The 14,899-nt window shown below is 42.3% G+C and overlaps 1 protein-coding gene across 20 annotated transcripts in view; it reads right to left on the bottom strand.

Annotated features, from left to right (window-relative positions):
* The window catches only part of ZFHX3 (zinc finger homeobox 3), a 263,343-nt gene that overhangs the window by 85,489 nt on the left and 162,955 nt on the right, over positions 1–14,899 (bottom strand). For 19 of the 20 annotated variants that reach the window (XM_081202548.1, XM_081202547.1, XM_081202531.1 and 16 more), the window contains one exon: positions 4,552–4,626. The exons of the other annotated variant lie outside the window; for it this stretch is intronic. In XM_081202548.1, the coding sequence (XP_081058674.1) occupies positions 4,552–4,626 (75 nt within the window). The remainder of the gene's footprint in view (positions 1–4,551; positions 4,627–14,899) is intronic. 20 annotated transcript variants of the gene reach the window in all.

Raw genomic sequence — 14,899 nt, 5'->3', positions numbered from 1 at the left:
CGAAAAGGTGGCTCAAGGAACTAAGCATAATTCATGCAAAGCAGTTTTAGAGAAAGGGAACAGAGGTCTCCGCAGCAAGTGCCAGAAACTATTGATTAACTGAACACCACAGTTAAGACACATAAAACCAGGACTTAAAAATGAACTCACTTTTATGCTTCTTCTACCCCAACACAGCACGGATCCTAGCTGACATAGTCATACATGGCTTGTTCACATCACTGCTTCTGCGTTTTATAAATAGTTAAACTCCCTTTTATATCTCAGGGCAGATTAGAAATTGCAACTGTCACTGCAGCAAGCAGTAGTCAACCATCTCCCCATGGACAACTGCTCTGTGAAGCCTGTGCTAAGAGTGGCAGAAGCAAGCAAAGGTGCTGCTGTTGCTGGGACTTCTAAACCCTTCTTCTGCCCCTTCCACAGAACCAAAAGGCAAATCTATTTTAGGGCAGTATTTCAGATTGCTCACCCCTTTGCTTTCCCCCATCCATTCCAATACAGAAATGGCTGGCCGGCCCAAGGTTTGTTCCTCTACCAACACCTACATGCAATGGAGTCTCTGTCAGGATCCCCCATAAACAACAGAAACACACGGCCGGCAGGTGGATTTTTGCTCCACCCTTGAAGCCTCATTAAAAGCCAATATTGCTCAGCCTAAAGATGGAGAGCTCAGCATAGATTTTACTGAACGTTAAATCAACCAGCAAGCACAGCCAGCAAACTCTGTGGCACTTTAACTTTAAATAATGCAATAATTATTGAATTTCCTTTTTATAACTGAAGTGCTGGAATGTAAACAATGGGGCTGTAATTGCAGGAAGGGGGGATCAATAGAGGCAATCGTTTTCAGCCATGTTAATTGTAAATACAATTGCTCCAAGATGTCAGCCTTGTTCCTCTCGCTCCCAGAATCACCCTAACGGATGACAGAGTCCAACTTTCCCATTACAGCTGTTCGTTCCTTTAAGAGGTTCTCAATCAGGTCTGATCAATCTGTCAAGATAATGCATGGAGTAAGTAAGACTCTTCCAAACACAAACGCCCAATCAATAGCCCCAACTGGCTTAATGAGGAGGGGCTAAAGCCCAGAGGGAGGCAAGAGCCCGGCTGCAGCACAAGCCAGCTAAACAGATCAGTCCTTAACGAGGCTGCTCTGCATGCAGGTTTCAGAGAGCAACATGGCCTCCTCCCCAGGGACAGGTGGACACGCAGCAGTAGAGATGGGACCAAGCAAGTCTTCCCCAATTGCACAGCAGGCCACAGAATCCTAATTAATCACTCACTACAGCCATTCCGAAAGACAGAAGACTGTTGGGCTGCGGGGCCCTTAGGCTGCACAGTGGAAAGACCAGAAGCCAGCAGCAGCAACAAGATCAAGAGGCCTAGAAGCAGAAACCATCCCTTTCAGGTGTGCACATGCCAGCCTCCTTGCAGAATAATGGTATGGAACTATGAACACGCTAGAAGGGGGCAAAGAATGTATGCAGAAGGTACCTTGAACCTGACCATTTCTTTGGTGAGGGCTTCCACAGCTCTTTGGCCACAATGAGAGAAGGCAGGAAAACAAATGTTGGGATAAATCTCAATTCCTAAGCATAAAAATGTGACTGTCTTCTCAGAAGTTACAAATCCTTACAGCAGGTTGGTTCACCTAAATGATCATGCTATGTTTATGAGCAAGGCTGAACTGATGGGGAGTACACATTTTATGAAAAAACATGCCTCTTATAAAGTTTCCATCCCTACCACCGTTATCCAATTTTTCTGGAAGCCTGCAAAATAGGCTAAAATATCCAGCAAGAGATGCAGGAAGCATTGCCCTCACTCTGATTTGGCTTCATGAAGTCACCTGATTGGCTTGGTGGTATTACTAGGCAGTCCATTTAGAGTGAAGGCAATGCTTCCTGCCCTTACTCTGATTTTGCTCTGTGACAATACAAATATGATTGGTTGCATTATGACTTTGTATCATTATTTTTGTCTATGTGATCCCAAACTACCTAGCTTGTAAATTGACATAGAACCAAGAAGCTTCTAACAAGCTGCAAACAGCAAATGTTCTTAATATTTTAATTATATTGCTTTGCTACTTTACCATACCACCTTTGGGAGGAAGGATGGGGTAGAAATTTAATAATTAATAAAAGTAGTTTTTAAAGAAAGGTATTGGGGGATGAAGCTTAACCTGACACTTTTTGTTGGTGAAAATTCAGCATACATTTTAGCTCCACAAACTAGTGTAGTAGCTCTGGAAGATGGACACACTCACTTGGAAGTTAACAGAAATAACACCTAGAGCACAGATCTAATCCTGTCTTCAGAGTTAACAGTACTTGTTTCTCAGCTGCTGGCATGAAGACGTCTGAAGCTCACCATATAATTTAATAAGTGTATACCATCAACTTTGTGTGCAAAAGTCATTATCCTGGGGAAGTTGGGAAAACTGAGGCAAGACCTATAATGTGCCAGTTCAGGGCAATCTTAGATATCCTAGATCCCATTTAAGTGCTAAACAATCTGCTGCTCTCCACTACAGATGATTCATCCTTAACAGCATCCCCATCATTAGGAGCCATAGCTTAAGGGTAGAGCACATGCTTTGCTGCCAGTGGTCTCTGGTTCAATCTCTAGAATCTCCAAATGCACCAGGAACTGTCAAGAGCAGACTCATTCATCATTTGACTGTACCCATGAGGTGAGGCTTTAGTGACTGCTGTGTCTAACTTGTGGAACATCCTCCCCAAGCAGACCTATCTATTTAGCCTCATTGCTTGTCTTTTGGTAAGCAGCTAAAACCTGACTTTTCAAGGGAACTTTGCGCTTGAAACAAATCTGCGCTGTGTTTCCCTGCCTCTTTCTGTTATATATGACTTTTAAAATATTGCTTTAAACTTTATAACTAAGAATCCCCAACAGAAAGGCAGAATATAAATGTTTTAATAAAAACGTTAAATTAAAATCACAGATCTTCTGTAGAAGAGATCCTGGTTCTGGACCACTGGGGTGCTAATATTCCCAGTCAAAGGAATGCACACAGCAGATAGTTAACTCTTTATTGTCAAAGATAATGCTTCTATAGCTCTGGATACCTACACACACCAATTTAGCATCTAGGCAGCTACTCCTAAGTCTATATTTGGCTATTCTGGTCTTTATAATGCTTTCCACTAAATTAAGTGGAAGATGGGACAAGAAATGTGTAATTTCATGCATTTTCCCCTGGACTCCCTGCCCCCCATCTTCATGGTGTAATACTGAGCATCTTTCAGTCCCCTGGCAAGTTAATATTGCAGATGCTGCATATGTCTGTTAAAGGATAGTGTGTCATGCCAATTTGTTGTGAGGTGTGGAAAATAGTAGAAAAAACATTTTATCTTCTACTCTTTCAAGTATTTTGTCATGTGTTTTCACAGCCATTATGCACATGATTTCTTTCCCTCCTTTCTCCTCCCCAAGCAGCATCAGAAGAAACACATCTTCTTTGCTCAGGTAGCCTGGCCAATGCTAGCTGGCTTACCAAGCTATGTTGGCAGTTTTGTTGCCCACCAGCACTGCAAAACAAGTCTCCACCCGCCTCTGGTCACAACCAGCAGAAACAGAAAGTGGATGCACAATCACATGAACACACACACCACGTTGCGCCCCAACTAGTCAACCAAGCATAACTGGATCAGCCCTACCCCATAGCCTTGGCAACAGAACACATTCTCTTATCCAGATTATGTCCCCCTCAGAAACAATTTTACATCCTAGTCACACAAAGGGGTGCAACAATAGCCGGGGGGGGGGGGACTTGCTTGTGAAAAGCACACCTATTGTGTCTCAGCACTAATACAGCCCTAATGACTTGCCAGTATTTAACCAATACTACTACCAAAACTACTGTTTGTTGGTTAGGTGCCTCCTCTTCCTCCTAAAATGATGGTCCAAATATAGGTGTTTCTCCAGCATCTGTACTGAATATAGATGTAGAAGGTTGATTTAGCTTTTTGGCAGCCTTCCAGCCCTCCTATAGCAATCCTTTCACATGTGTATCATCTAAAAATCCATCTAGTTGTTTTCCTACTTCTGATTTATTTATAACTTTCTTTATATCTATAGCAACTGCTCCTCAAAATTCCTTATTTACTTGCATTATTGACAATTCATATTTGCATTTACAGAGTTTGTGTTCTTATTTTCCATATTTGGGCAAGACTTCTACTTCTTAAAAGGAATATATCTTGCCTCTTACAGCCACCTTTACTCTTATTTAATGACATTGGGTTTTTGGACTGGTTTGTGCTCATTCTAATTTACAATATACAATTTATTGGAGCCTCTACTATAATACGTTTTTTAAAACCTCTATGGCTCTCTCTCCTTTTTTCCTTTTTTCCCAGCCATATCTATCTATCTATCTATCTATCTATCTATCTATCTATCCATCCATCCATCTCCTCCTCTGAAAATCAATTTATTATGTTAACACATTTTGGACAGTATGCATGTATGCATGTAGAATCTGTTAGCATTGTAGTCAGTGTTTCCAAACAGTTCAACAACACTTACATCTTGCACCAGATCCAGGGCATCATATAGGATTAAATCAAGAGTCGCCTCTCCTCTTGTCGGTTCCATGGCTAACTGTTAAGACACAATCATTTATCATGTCTAGAAATTTTGACACATTGTCATGGCCTAAATTTACATTTAGCTGGTCACTGTGAGGGTAGATAAAGGGCCATTCATTACAATTTCTAGTTTGGATGCCTCCCAGTTTCCTTCTACCTCACTGTTTTGTTCAGAGTGTGGGTGTTATAAGACAGGACAAACCGAGGACTGTATTACTATAGTCAGAAATACTGTATAAGGATACTTGTACTCTTCTCATGCCACCTCTTTGATAGGTTGCTATGTGGAGTCCAGCTGGGCTCTCCTGCCTTGCTTCTTTCAGAAAGAGGTTGAATGACCTGCTAGCGTTACTCTCCTCTGGCCTCAGGTGCAAGCTTTCAACAAGCATGTAGCCTAGCTAGAAGAGAGATCCAGACATGGGAAATCCTCTTTCCCCCACACAACACCCATTCCAGCACCAGGACAATTTGAACTGGAATTTGAGGGGGGGGGGATGTTTCCTGCTTCACATGTTTCTTTGCCCCACATTTAGTAAACAAAAACTACAGCATATCACGTTAATTTTAAATGCTGCCGAGCTATCTTTTAAAAAGATTCCAATAGCCAAAAGTAATCAAACAAATATTTGACTGGTGGGGGCTGGGGGAATTAATAAGGTTCACAAAGTATGGTTTAAATGTTATTGTTATTTTATTAATACTTTAAAGTGTTTTAAAACATAACAAACTCAATAGAAACACACATCCCTGACTAGATTTTAAAGGGCAGGGGGATTAAGCTCTGAAAACCGTTAACATATTATTTTTGTTATACCTGTGTGCATAAATATTTGTGCTTTCTAGTGAAAGTCACCTGGAAAAAGTTAATTAAGATTTTGTTTTAGATTTGATTGGCATTGTATCCATTCCAGCCCCCACTTGATCTGTATTGTGTTCATTCATTTTGTTATCAGTCAATTTAATGAAACATTTTTAAAGCAGATAATTTTCTAGTAGCGAAAAGATTTTCCTTCCAGGACTTCCGGGTTAGCGCCTCCGGCAATGGCGGATTTCCTCTGGTCGGGAGGAATCCGCTCCGTGGAAATCAGGGTCTGGACCGCCGCGGCGAGGCGGAGACCCACTAAAAACCACAGCCGGGAGAAGCCTGTGGACGTGGGATTCGGCTGGCACCTTTTGCGCCTCCCCTACTCGCGGGGAAACCCGGTTTCGGGGATCCGGAGCGACGTGGGGTGAGCAGCGCGGTGCTTCGAATCGACCGCTTCTTTCGCGGAGAGAAGCCGCATTGCTGTTGCCGGAGAGCGCTGACTTTTTCCTGTGGACAATTGGACTCTAAACAACTACCCGTGAGTAGAACGGAAAATTGGATCTCTAAACATCTTAATTTGGCACCGAAACGGGAAGGTTTCAAACAGGAAGTCCGCCTTCCTCTTTTGTAAATAGATTGAAGCAAAGACGTTGCAAGCTAAAGTCTGGAAAGCCTTTTGTAAAGGATTAAATCTCCATCGGTTAAAATTACTAAACCCCCATTGGAAGCAGGAGAAGAGGGGGGAAATTTTAGATCGCCTAAGCCTGCAGGAGAGAGAGTGAAGAAAGATAAATTATCACTGTTCTGAACCTGGGAACGGGCTGCCAGTAAGATCGACGTTTTGGGTAAGTTCATTGACTGTGAATAAAACGTATGTTGACAGATAGTTAAATAAGAGAAATATATTGTTTCCATTGTTTCCTTTTGCACTTAAAAAGGAGCAAAAAAGTAACTGAAAATCGAAACTAACTTTGTTGCTGGATCTGCGCTTAAAAGGACGGATACAAATAGAAATTGTTTCCCCTAGAGGGAGCTTTTGAAACTGTTGCAGGAGTGGAGCTGGGGAATTTTCCAGCTGCAGAGATTAAAGACCGTGAGAATCAGAGATTGACCTTGGACAAGAATGTTGACAGAAGAAGCCTTAGTGATTGCATTTTGCAAGACAAGTGCATTATTGGAACAGCTTCATGAGAAGACGGGTGTGCTGATTATTAAAATTGACAATTTGGGACAAAAAATGTCTGATTTGGGACACAAAGTGAATACCTATACAGAAACTACTCAGGAATTGATTCAGGAATCTGTTTTGACATGGCAAGCTGTGGAGAAGACGAAGGAGAAAGTTGTTGTTGAACCTCAAGTAATTCAAGTGGAGAGAGCCGCGGCCTTACAGAGGCAATTTGATGAACATAAGCTGTCGCCTTTTATGATTGAATCTAGAGAAAGCCAGATTTGGTGGGATGGAGCCCCACTTGGACTGGAGAAGGAAAGTTGGATAGATCCCCTTATGCAGGGATGTTCTGGCTTTTGGGATCTGGATTTGGGTCAGGGGGAGATTGGAGTTGTGGGGGCCTTTAGCTTTGGAGGGACTCTGAAACACGCTCTGAAATATCTTTTGGACTTTAGTTCTGACTATGGAGAATGGACTGACCTGTCGAGAAGGAATAAAGACATTGTTAGGTTGGAGTTTCCCCGAGATCTACTCCTCAGTGCCAAAGGAAGGAAATTAAGAACAAGATCAGCAGAAGATAAAGTAAAGTGCATGTATAAATATGAAGAAGATCTGCAGAAGGGACATGGAAAAGAGTTAAGAGCCTCGGACAGAAGATCACCAGGTTGATGGACCATATGGAATTGATAGAAAGGACTAACAGAATCCGAGACCAGGGAGAAGAGACGGTGAAAGAAGATTGGAAAAAAAGTTTAAAAAAATTTATTTATAGAAATATTGCAAAATTAATGAGTGTTAGAAAAATGTTGGAATAAAATTACACGGCTTTAGTAGAAATGTTATAAGGAGTTAAGTATAAATAAGTTTTAGGGTTTTAATGGTAAGATAAGGTTAAAATAAATTAAGATAATTAAATGACAGAAAACAGTGAAAGATGGAAAGGATTTGCTGAAATAATTAATAACTAGAACACAAAAAGGGAGGTGTGAGGAGGTCGATGAAACAAGTTAATGAAAGATAAAGATATGTAAATATTGGATGTGTTTTTAATTGTTTTTGCTTTTGCTTTTGTTTTGATGTATTGTGTCTTTTGTTTTTTTTATATGTACTGTAATGTATTGATTTGTATTGTTTACTATTTCTCTTTCTTTTTTACTTCTTTCTGTAATTCTTAAACTTTTAATAAATATTTTATATATATATAAAAAAGATTTTCCTTCCAAAAGCTTTTCTGTGCCACATCACTGCTGCACACACCATTGCAATGACCATCAAGATCTGAAAGGACTGTTCAGGGGCTGATGAAGGCCGGAGTCATAATGATAAAGAAGTTGTAATCAAAAGACAGTAAGCATGCAGCAGGTTCAGGGACTTCCTCCAATCCGTGGAACAAATCCCCCCCTCCAGCCTTAACTGTACTTGAACCTTAAAGCAGCAGCAACAGTAACTGAGTTGTCCTTTAACCAGGATTTGAAAACCTCATGAAGTAGTAGACTGATCATCATCAGTCAATAATTCAGACCACATTCTGGATAAAAATTCTTTCAATAAATAAACTTAATAATATCTAATGAGTAAACCAGAAGACAACAACAGTATCCATTCCACAAGAGATGGATATGCAGAAGGGGAAGGCTGTAAACAGACCAGCTTGGCTTTCTGTTAAAACTAGGCAGCTTGGATAGATATCAACATCTACCAAAAAAATTAAGTATTAGGAAAAAATTATGCAGAACTTAGAAAGGTTGTGGAATTTCCTTCCTAGGATATTTTTCAAGAAAAATACAACAGGAATAATATGAGTGAGTATGAGGTGTTATTTTTTTAAAAAAATAAAGTATTTCATTATTGAAACAGTATTATGCCTTCACATTTACTCTATTATTTTTTTATTAAAAAATACAAGTTGCCAATCTTGCATATCCTTGCATTTAGTATACATCCAAAAGGAAATCATTCATAAATAAGAAAGAAAGAAAGAAAGAAAGAAAGAAAGAAAGAAAGAAAGAAAGAAAGAAAGAAAGAAAGAAAGAAAGACATGACTAGGAAAGCTTCATTTCTGGGATATCCTGACTCAGCTCTGGGGTTGGCTTCAACACTTGCATACATTAAACCTCAACAAAAGATTTTCATCACTTCAGCTCTTAAGGTTTTACATCCTGTCTTCTACATATCACACAAACACCCTTGTCAGAATCATACAAACCTCCTGTCTATATACCATCTGGCAATAAGCAAGTTGCATGGATTAATTACTTTTTATCAGAACAACTTTGTGTCTTTAGAAATCTGGAGGTTCAGCCAGGAGATGAAAAGGTAGTGTGAATCAAATCTTGGTAGTGCTCTCTTGCTCTGCCTATTTGTGTCCACTGCTCACTAAAGGAGCACTTTGCCAACTAGATCTAGAAACCAGCTAACACCCCCAATTCCTTGCCCACACAACTTGTTCTGAGATAAGCTGCTACTGGGAACCCCAAAGCAGAAGCACTCCAGAAATGACCCCAGAGTAGCTTCAATGGGCTGGTCTTGGATAAAGGCAGAATACCAAGAAGCCCATAGAGCCACTCAGTCCCAAAGCACCTAACAAAGGCAGCTTTAGCTGGACACTCAAGTGAGACCAGGGACTTGCTGCATAAGCTCCAAGAATGTAAGACACATGAGATCCAGCCTATTGAAGGGGTCACTAGTTTATGGACAACTGAGGAGCACAACGAATCAGTCCCAATTTCTCCCAACCTACGCTCAGTCAAAGGCACAACAGATTTTCTTCTGGGTTGTTCATTTCCCAATAAACATATTTACTTCAAGTCATTTATTTAATGCATATAGTAGCTATATTGTCACTGGGCAACCAATTGATGGTGTGTAACAGAAACAAAGGCATATATTCTGGAGGCCAAACAAAGGCCTATCTCATTCTAAGAAATGAGATAGTAATAAATGCACAGTGCCTACCAATGAGTGCATGAACTTGATTATAGCGAGTTATCTCAGAGCAGTGCTAGAATACAGAAGTATTCAGTAGGCACTCATCCAAGTTGGATTTCTGGGACCCAGCATAAAGTCCTTGCCCCCAGTGGCAGTTCTGGATAGCCCACTGAGCCCCCACTGAGCTGCCCAGTAGCTGGGTAGTACTCAGCTACCCTGAGGCATCTTGCCAGTCCTCAACGTAAACCCCTCCATGCCTCAACCCAACTACACCTCTTCATGCCATGTGGGAAATACAGAGCCAACGGCAGGAAATTCACATTTGGGTCATATCCACACCCGATACACCATACATTTAAAGCACTCTTATACCACTTTAACAATCATAGCTCCCCCCCCAAAAAAAAAGAATTCTGGGAACTGTACTTTATTAAGGGTACTGACCTCACAGAGCAACAATTCTCAATGCCCTTAACAAACTAGAGTTCCCAGGATTCTTCATGGTTGTTAAAGTGTCATAACAGTGCTCTAAATGTACCATGTAGATGTGACCCTAGTTGCCAGGAGACGTCATCCATAGGAGTCTACTTAGGAGGAAGGAAAAGCCTGAGAGAGACCAGGTGTACCTTATAACCTAGCAAGTGACCAGGAAGGGGCATCTCTCAGTCTCCCTTGGGCCTCTGCTGCGATCAGTCTCCTCTGGGAAGCCCTAGTCCCAACACTTTACCTTGGCTTGTTTCCCTTGCGTTTAGGGTCCCCTCCAGGATCAGAACATCCATGCTATGAATTTTTAGCAGTTACAGCATCAGACTGAGACTGGAGAGACCCAAGTTCCAATCCCTACTTGTGGGGCAATTGTTTCAGTGAAACACTCAGTAGCCCAGACAACTAGTTTTATCATTAACCATGTTCACAGAAGAGATGTGCAAATGCTAAAACATGCAAATTAGAGGCATCCAACTAAAGTGAAGGCCCAACTTGGCTATTTTCTTTACTCACGGCAGCAATCCACCTGCATAGGCAACGTTAAATTGTAAGCCAATAACTTGGCGATCAGACATGTGGCAAATTTTACATTTGCTGATCAAGAAGGTAGTGTTGGTTTTCATCTCAATGCTTTTTTTATGAGGGGCACTAGCACACCATCAGATTCATATTATAAGAACATATTACCCTAGTGCACAATTGAGAAAGTGGTGGGACAGATCCATGACCTGCTAAGATACACAAGCTAACTATTACTGTGCACAAAGCATTCCACTACCTCAGAGAACACCTTTCTACCATTATGGTATGCTTTCAATTGTAAGCCTGCAGGCAGAGCCTTTGCTTTAAATTTTTGTAGAATGCCTAGCAATTTTAGTTGCTCATATTATAATAATTCATGCATACATACATACAGGGTTAACACTAGCATTTAGGATTTCCACATATCCATAACATGAGGGCTTTCGGAAGCCATCAATAACCCCTTTTCCATTGGGGAGAGTCTTTGAAGTTTGGCCTGCAGTCCACTATGAAAAGCTAAACTGTTTGGGTAATTTTACCTAAAGGGGGGAAATGAGGGGGGGGGGGTGTAGGAAAGCAGGTAAAAAACTGAACATTTTGGAAAAAAGAAAAGGGTTTTTTTCTCTCCTCTCTTTCATTCTGCTAGAATTTGTAGACATAATACTAGAACCCACTGGGTTTATTCAATGAATCTGAAGATTCAGGACAGACAAAAGTACTTATTTACAATGTGTTCAGGTGCAGTCTGTGGAACTTGCTCCTGCAAGAGCCAGAGATGGCCAGCAACAGGGAAGGCTTCAAAAGGGGATTAGACAAATTCATGGAGGACAAGGCTGTTGATGGCTTCTAGCCATGATGGCCATGTTCTATCTTCACTACAAGAGGAAGTATTCCTCGGAATACCAGTTGCTGGAAATCAGAGGTGGGGAGAGCGCTGTTCTGCTCTCATCCAGCTTGTGGGCTTTCCAGAAGAGGCATCTGATTGGGCATTGAAAGAGCAGGATGATGGACTAGATAGGCCCCCTTTGGCCTGATCCAGCTACAGCCAGTCTCTTCTTACATTCTTTCACACATACATTAACTTTTTTTAAAAAATATGCTTTTTATTAGTTTTCTTACTTAACACACACAATAGATTAACAAAAATCACAACAGAAAAAAGAACAAAATCACTAAGTTCTTACAAAAGAACTTATGCCGCCATATTCTTCATTTCCAATTCCTTATCTTCCCTAGTAGACTTCTGTCTTCCTCAAAGCAGGTCTGTCTTATCTATTTGTTAAAACTGCTTCTTTAATCATTTCATCGTTTCTTCTGTTATTTGAATACTATACCGTGGTACCTCGGATTAAGTACTTAATTCGTTCTGGAGGTCCGTTCTTAACCTGAAACTGTTCTTAACCTGAAGCACGACTTTAGCTAATGGGGCCTCCTGCTGCCGCTGCTCCACTGCTGAACAATTTCTGTTCTCATCCTGAAGCAAAGTTCTTAACCCGAGGTACTATTTCTGGGTTAGAAGAGTCTGTAACCTGAAGCGTATGTAACCTGAAGCGTATGTAACCCGAGATACCACTGTACTTCTAATCCATATTGTAATTTGCGAAAATTAATCAAAGCATGTCCAGGTTTTGATTTGAGGGCACTGTTTTTTTAAAATATTCCTTATAAATTTCCCACTCCTTTTTGAACTTTTGGTTTGGTTGTCTCCTAATTGTCTCTGTGATTAACTTGTGGGAACTGCTGCCACAATATACAGAGGTGGTCACTTGTTTAATGGTAAAGGGACCCCTGAACATTAGGTCCAGTCGTGGCCGACTCTGGGGTTGCAGCGCTCATCTCGCTTTATTGGCTGAGGGAGCCGGCGTACAGCTTCTGGGTCATGTGGCCAGCATGACTAAACCTCTTCTGGCGAACCAGAGCAGCGCACGGAAATGCCGTTTACCTTCCCGCCAGAGTGGTACCTATTTATCTACTTGCACTTTGACGTGCTTTCTAACTGCTAGGTTGGCAGGAGCAGGGACCGAGCAATGGGAGCTCACCCCGTTGCAGGGATTTGAACCACTGACCTTCTGATCAGCAAGTCCTAGGCTCTGTGGTTTAACCCACAGCGCCACCCGCGTTCCTAGGCCATTTGTTTAGTGGGCTTCAAAAGCTTATTAGGCAAAATAATGGGAGGATGCACCGATCAACTGCTGTTGGCCACCAGAGCTAAATGAACCCTCCTTGTTTAGAAGACATGGGTTGCTATTGAATGAAAATTGCTTGAGGGCCACAGTTGGGAAGGGCTGTTGTTTTCATGCCCTGCTTATGGGAAGACAGGAGACAAGATAAGCTGGACTTTCAGCAACCAGGCTCTTCTTAGGTTCAAGGAGCCAAGTCACATTTTAAGATGGTTCCCTAGGCCCAGCTGACCTGACTTTAAGGGGAATTACTTTGTAAGCCCCCGATCCACGGCATTTAAAAATATGATTTTGGTACATCTCAGTGTCACTCAAGAACCTGCCCTGTTTGTAGTGGTTGCCATGCAGTGAGAGAAAAGACCCCTTTCTGACCCCAGTAGACCACCACTCACTGAATCACATTTTAAGGAATCTATTATCAGTCTCAAGTCTAGAAAATTTGTTTGGTTTCCACCACTTTTCTGTGGAGAATATCCCAGAATAATACTTTTAAACTACCTGTTTACACCAGGCTTCCTCAAACTAGGCCCTCCAGATGTTTTGAGACTACAGTTCCCATCATCCCTGACCACTGGTCCAGCTAGCTAGGAATCATGGGAGTTGTAGGCCAAAAACATCTGGAGGGCCAAGTTTGAGGAAGCCTGGTTTACACCCAGCTTGTAACCACTGTTTCTTACAATCACAGCTTTGCATTTTACTTTAAGGTCAAGTTTCAGAAGCCCCCTTCCTGTAGCAACTAAAAAATGCAAACATGAAAACAGGGCTCAGAAAAGCATGCTGAAGAGACAGCCTTCACTTGCTTGGCAAGAGAATCTCACACATCTGGCCCCAACTGTTTCTGCTGTACTTTGCTGAAGCCAAATAAGGAGCTGCCTCATGCAAAGCTCATTTATATGCCTGCACAGTTGCAGCACACATCTGCCTGGGAACCCACATTTTTGGAGAAGCCTCATGAAGGCAAACAGCCACAGCACCGCACAACAGGATCCCCGCCAAGCTGGGGGTGGGGACTCCATGGCTCTCCAGCTCTCCTACAACCTCCCTTCGTCACATGCTGAGCAGCAGCAAGCACTTTCCATGCCAGGCACTACTCCGCCTGTTGAAAGAGGCAAGCATTGTGCTTGCTCCCCACTCAGCCCCCCGAGGCTAACCACAATCCTTTGAGAGGCTCATGTATTTACAAACTGAGGCATGTCAAAATCAAAGGGGATACCATATGACATAATTCGCATTAAATACAAGCAGGCTGACAATTTATAGTGTCAGCCCAGGGAAGGTGGGGAGAGCTAAGACGTGGTAATTATTTAATTCCTGCTTAAACCAACAGCAGCTTTGCCTTCAGGAGTGCTGAAATAGGCAGGCCTTGGGGGCTGTGCTGGCAGCCAGCTGATGCCAAGGCCTGGCACCAGGCCAGGACTTAGATAACAGGCAGCTTAACTATTTATAGACACTTCACACCAGAATGTTAACTAGAGGAGGGGGTGTCCCTTCCACCTGCAGGCAGCTGCTGCTCAGATAGAACACTACCCCCTACCAAAGCAGCAGAGGGCAGTTTTTAAGGGTGACAACTCAAAGACCTCCCAGGCTCTGGCACAAGAAACCCTTATCACAGCCAAAGACCTCACAGACAGCCACAGAACATCAACCTCAGCAGCAGTTCCTAATAATAGGATTTGGAGAGCAGGTAGGAAGCTATGCTCTGCCTCAACTCTTCCACACACATTTCTGATTTTGAGACCCCCAGACACCAAAGCCTTTTGCTTCCAGCTACAAAGGCTTTGTGCACAGGGGATCCAAACACTCCCCCCCTCCGAATGCTTTGCCTTATACATGGTTCAGGTGGGGCCTGCAACAGAACCCCTGTTGCCATGAGCCAGAAACATCCATTGGAAGGTGAGCAATGGATTTCTCAATGCCCAAGAGTAGCTGTATCTGTGCTGGTGGTGCCTCTGCACAGATTCTGGATGTGTATAAATGGCAACACCTCATCTTCTCTTCTACCTCATTAACTGAAACACATTAAAACAAGGGTGCACTGGGAGTAGGAAATGAGACTGTTAAACCAAGCTGATATAATCCTCATCAGCTGTGGGCAACGAGGCCGCATCAATTATGCTGAATCAAGTGCAGTAACCGTGATTTACAGGAGGCTCCAAGACCCCAAGCAGCACTCCTGTGCCTTGGACCATATTTC

The sequence above is a fragment of the Podarcis bocagei genome (assembly GCF_964188305.1).
Source record: "Podarcis bocagei genome assembly, chromosome: 7".
NCBI classification, from domain to species: domain Eukaryota; kingdom Metazoa; phylum Chordata; class Lepidosauria; order Squamata; family Lacertidae; genus Podarcis; species Podarcis bocagei.
Note: the sequence above shows the minus strand (reverse complement) of the source record. Positions and strands in the feature narration are given on the sequence as shown.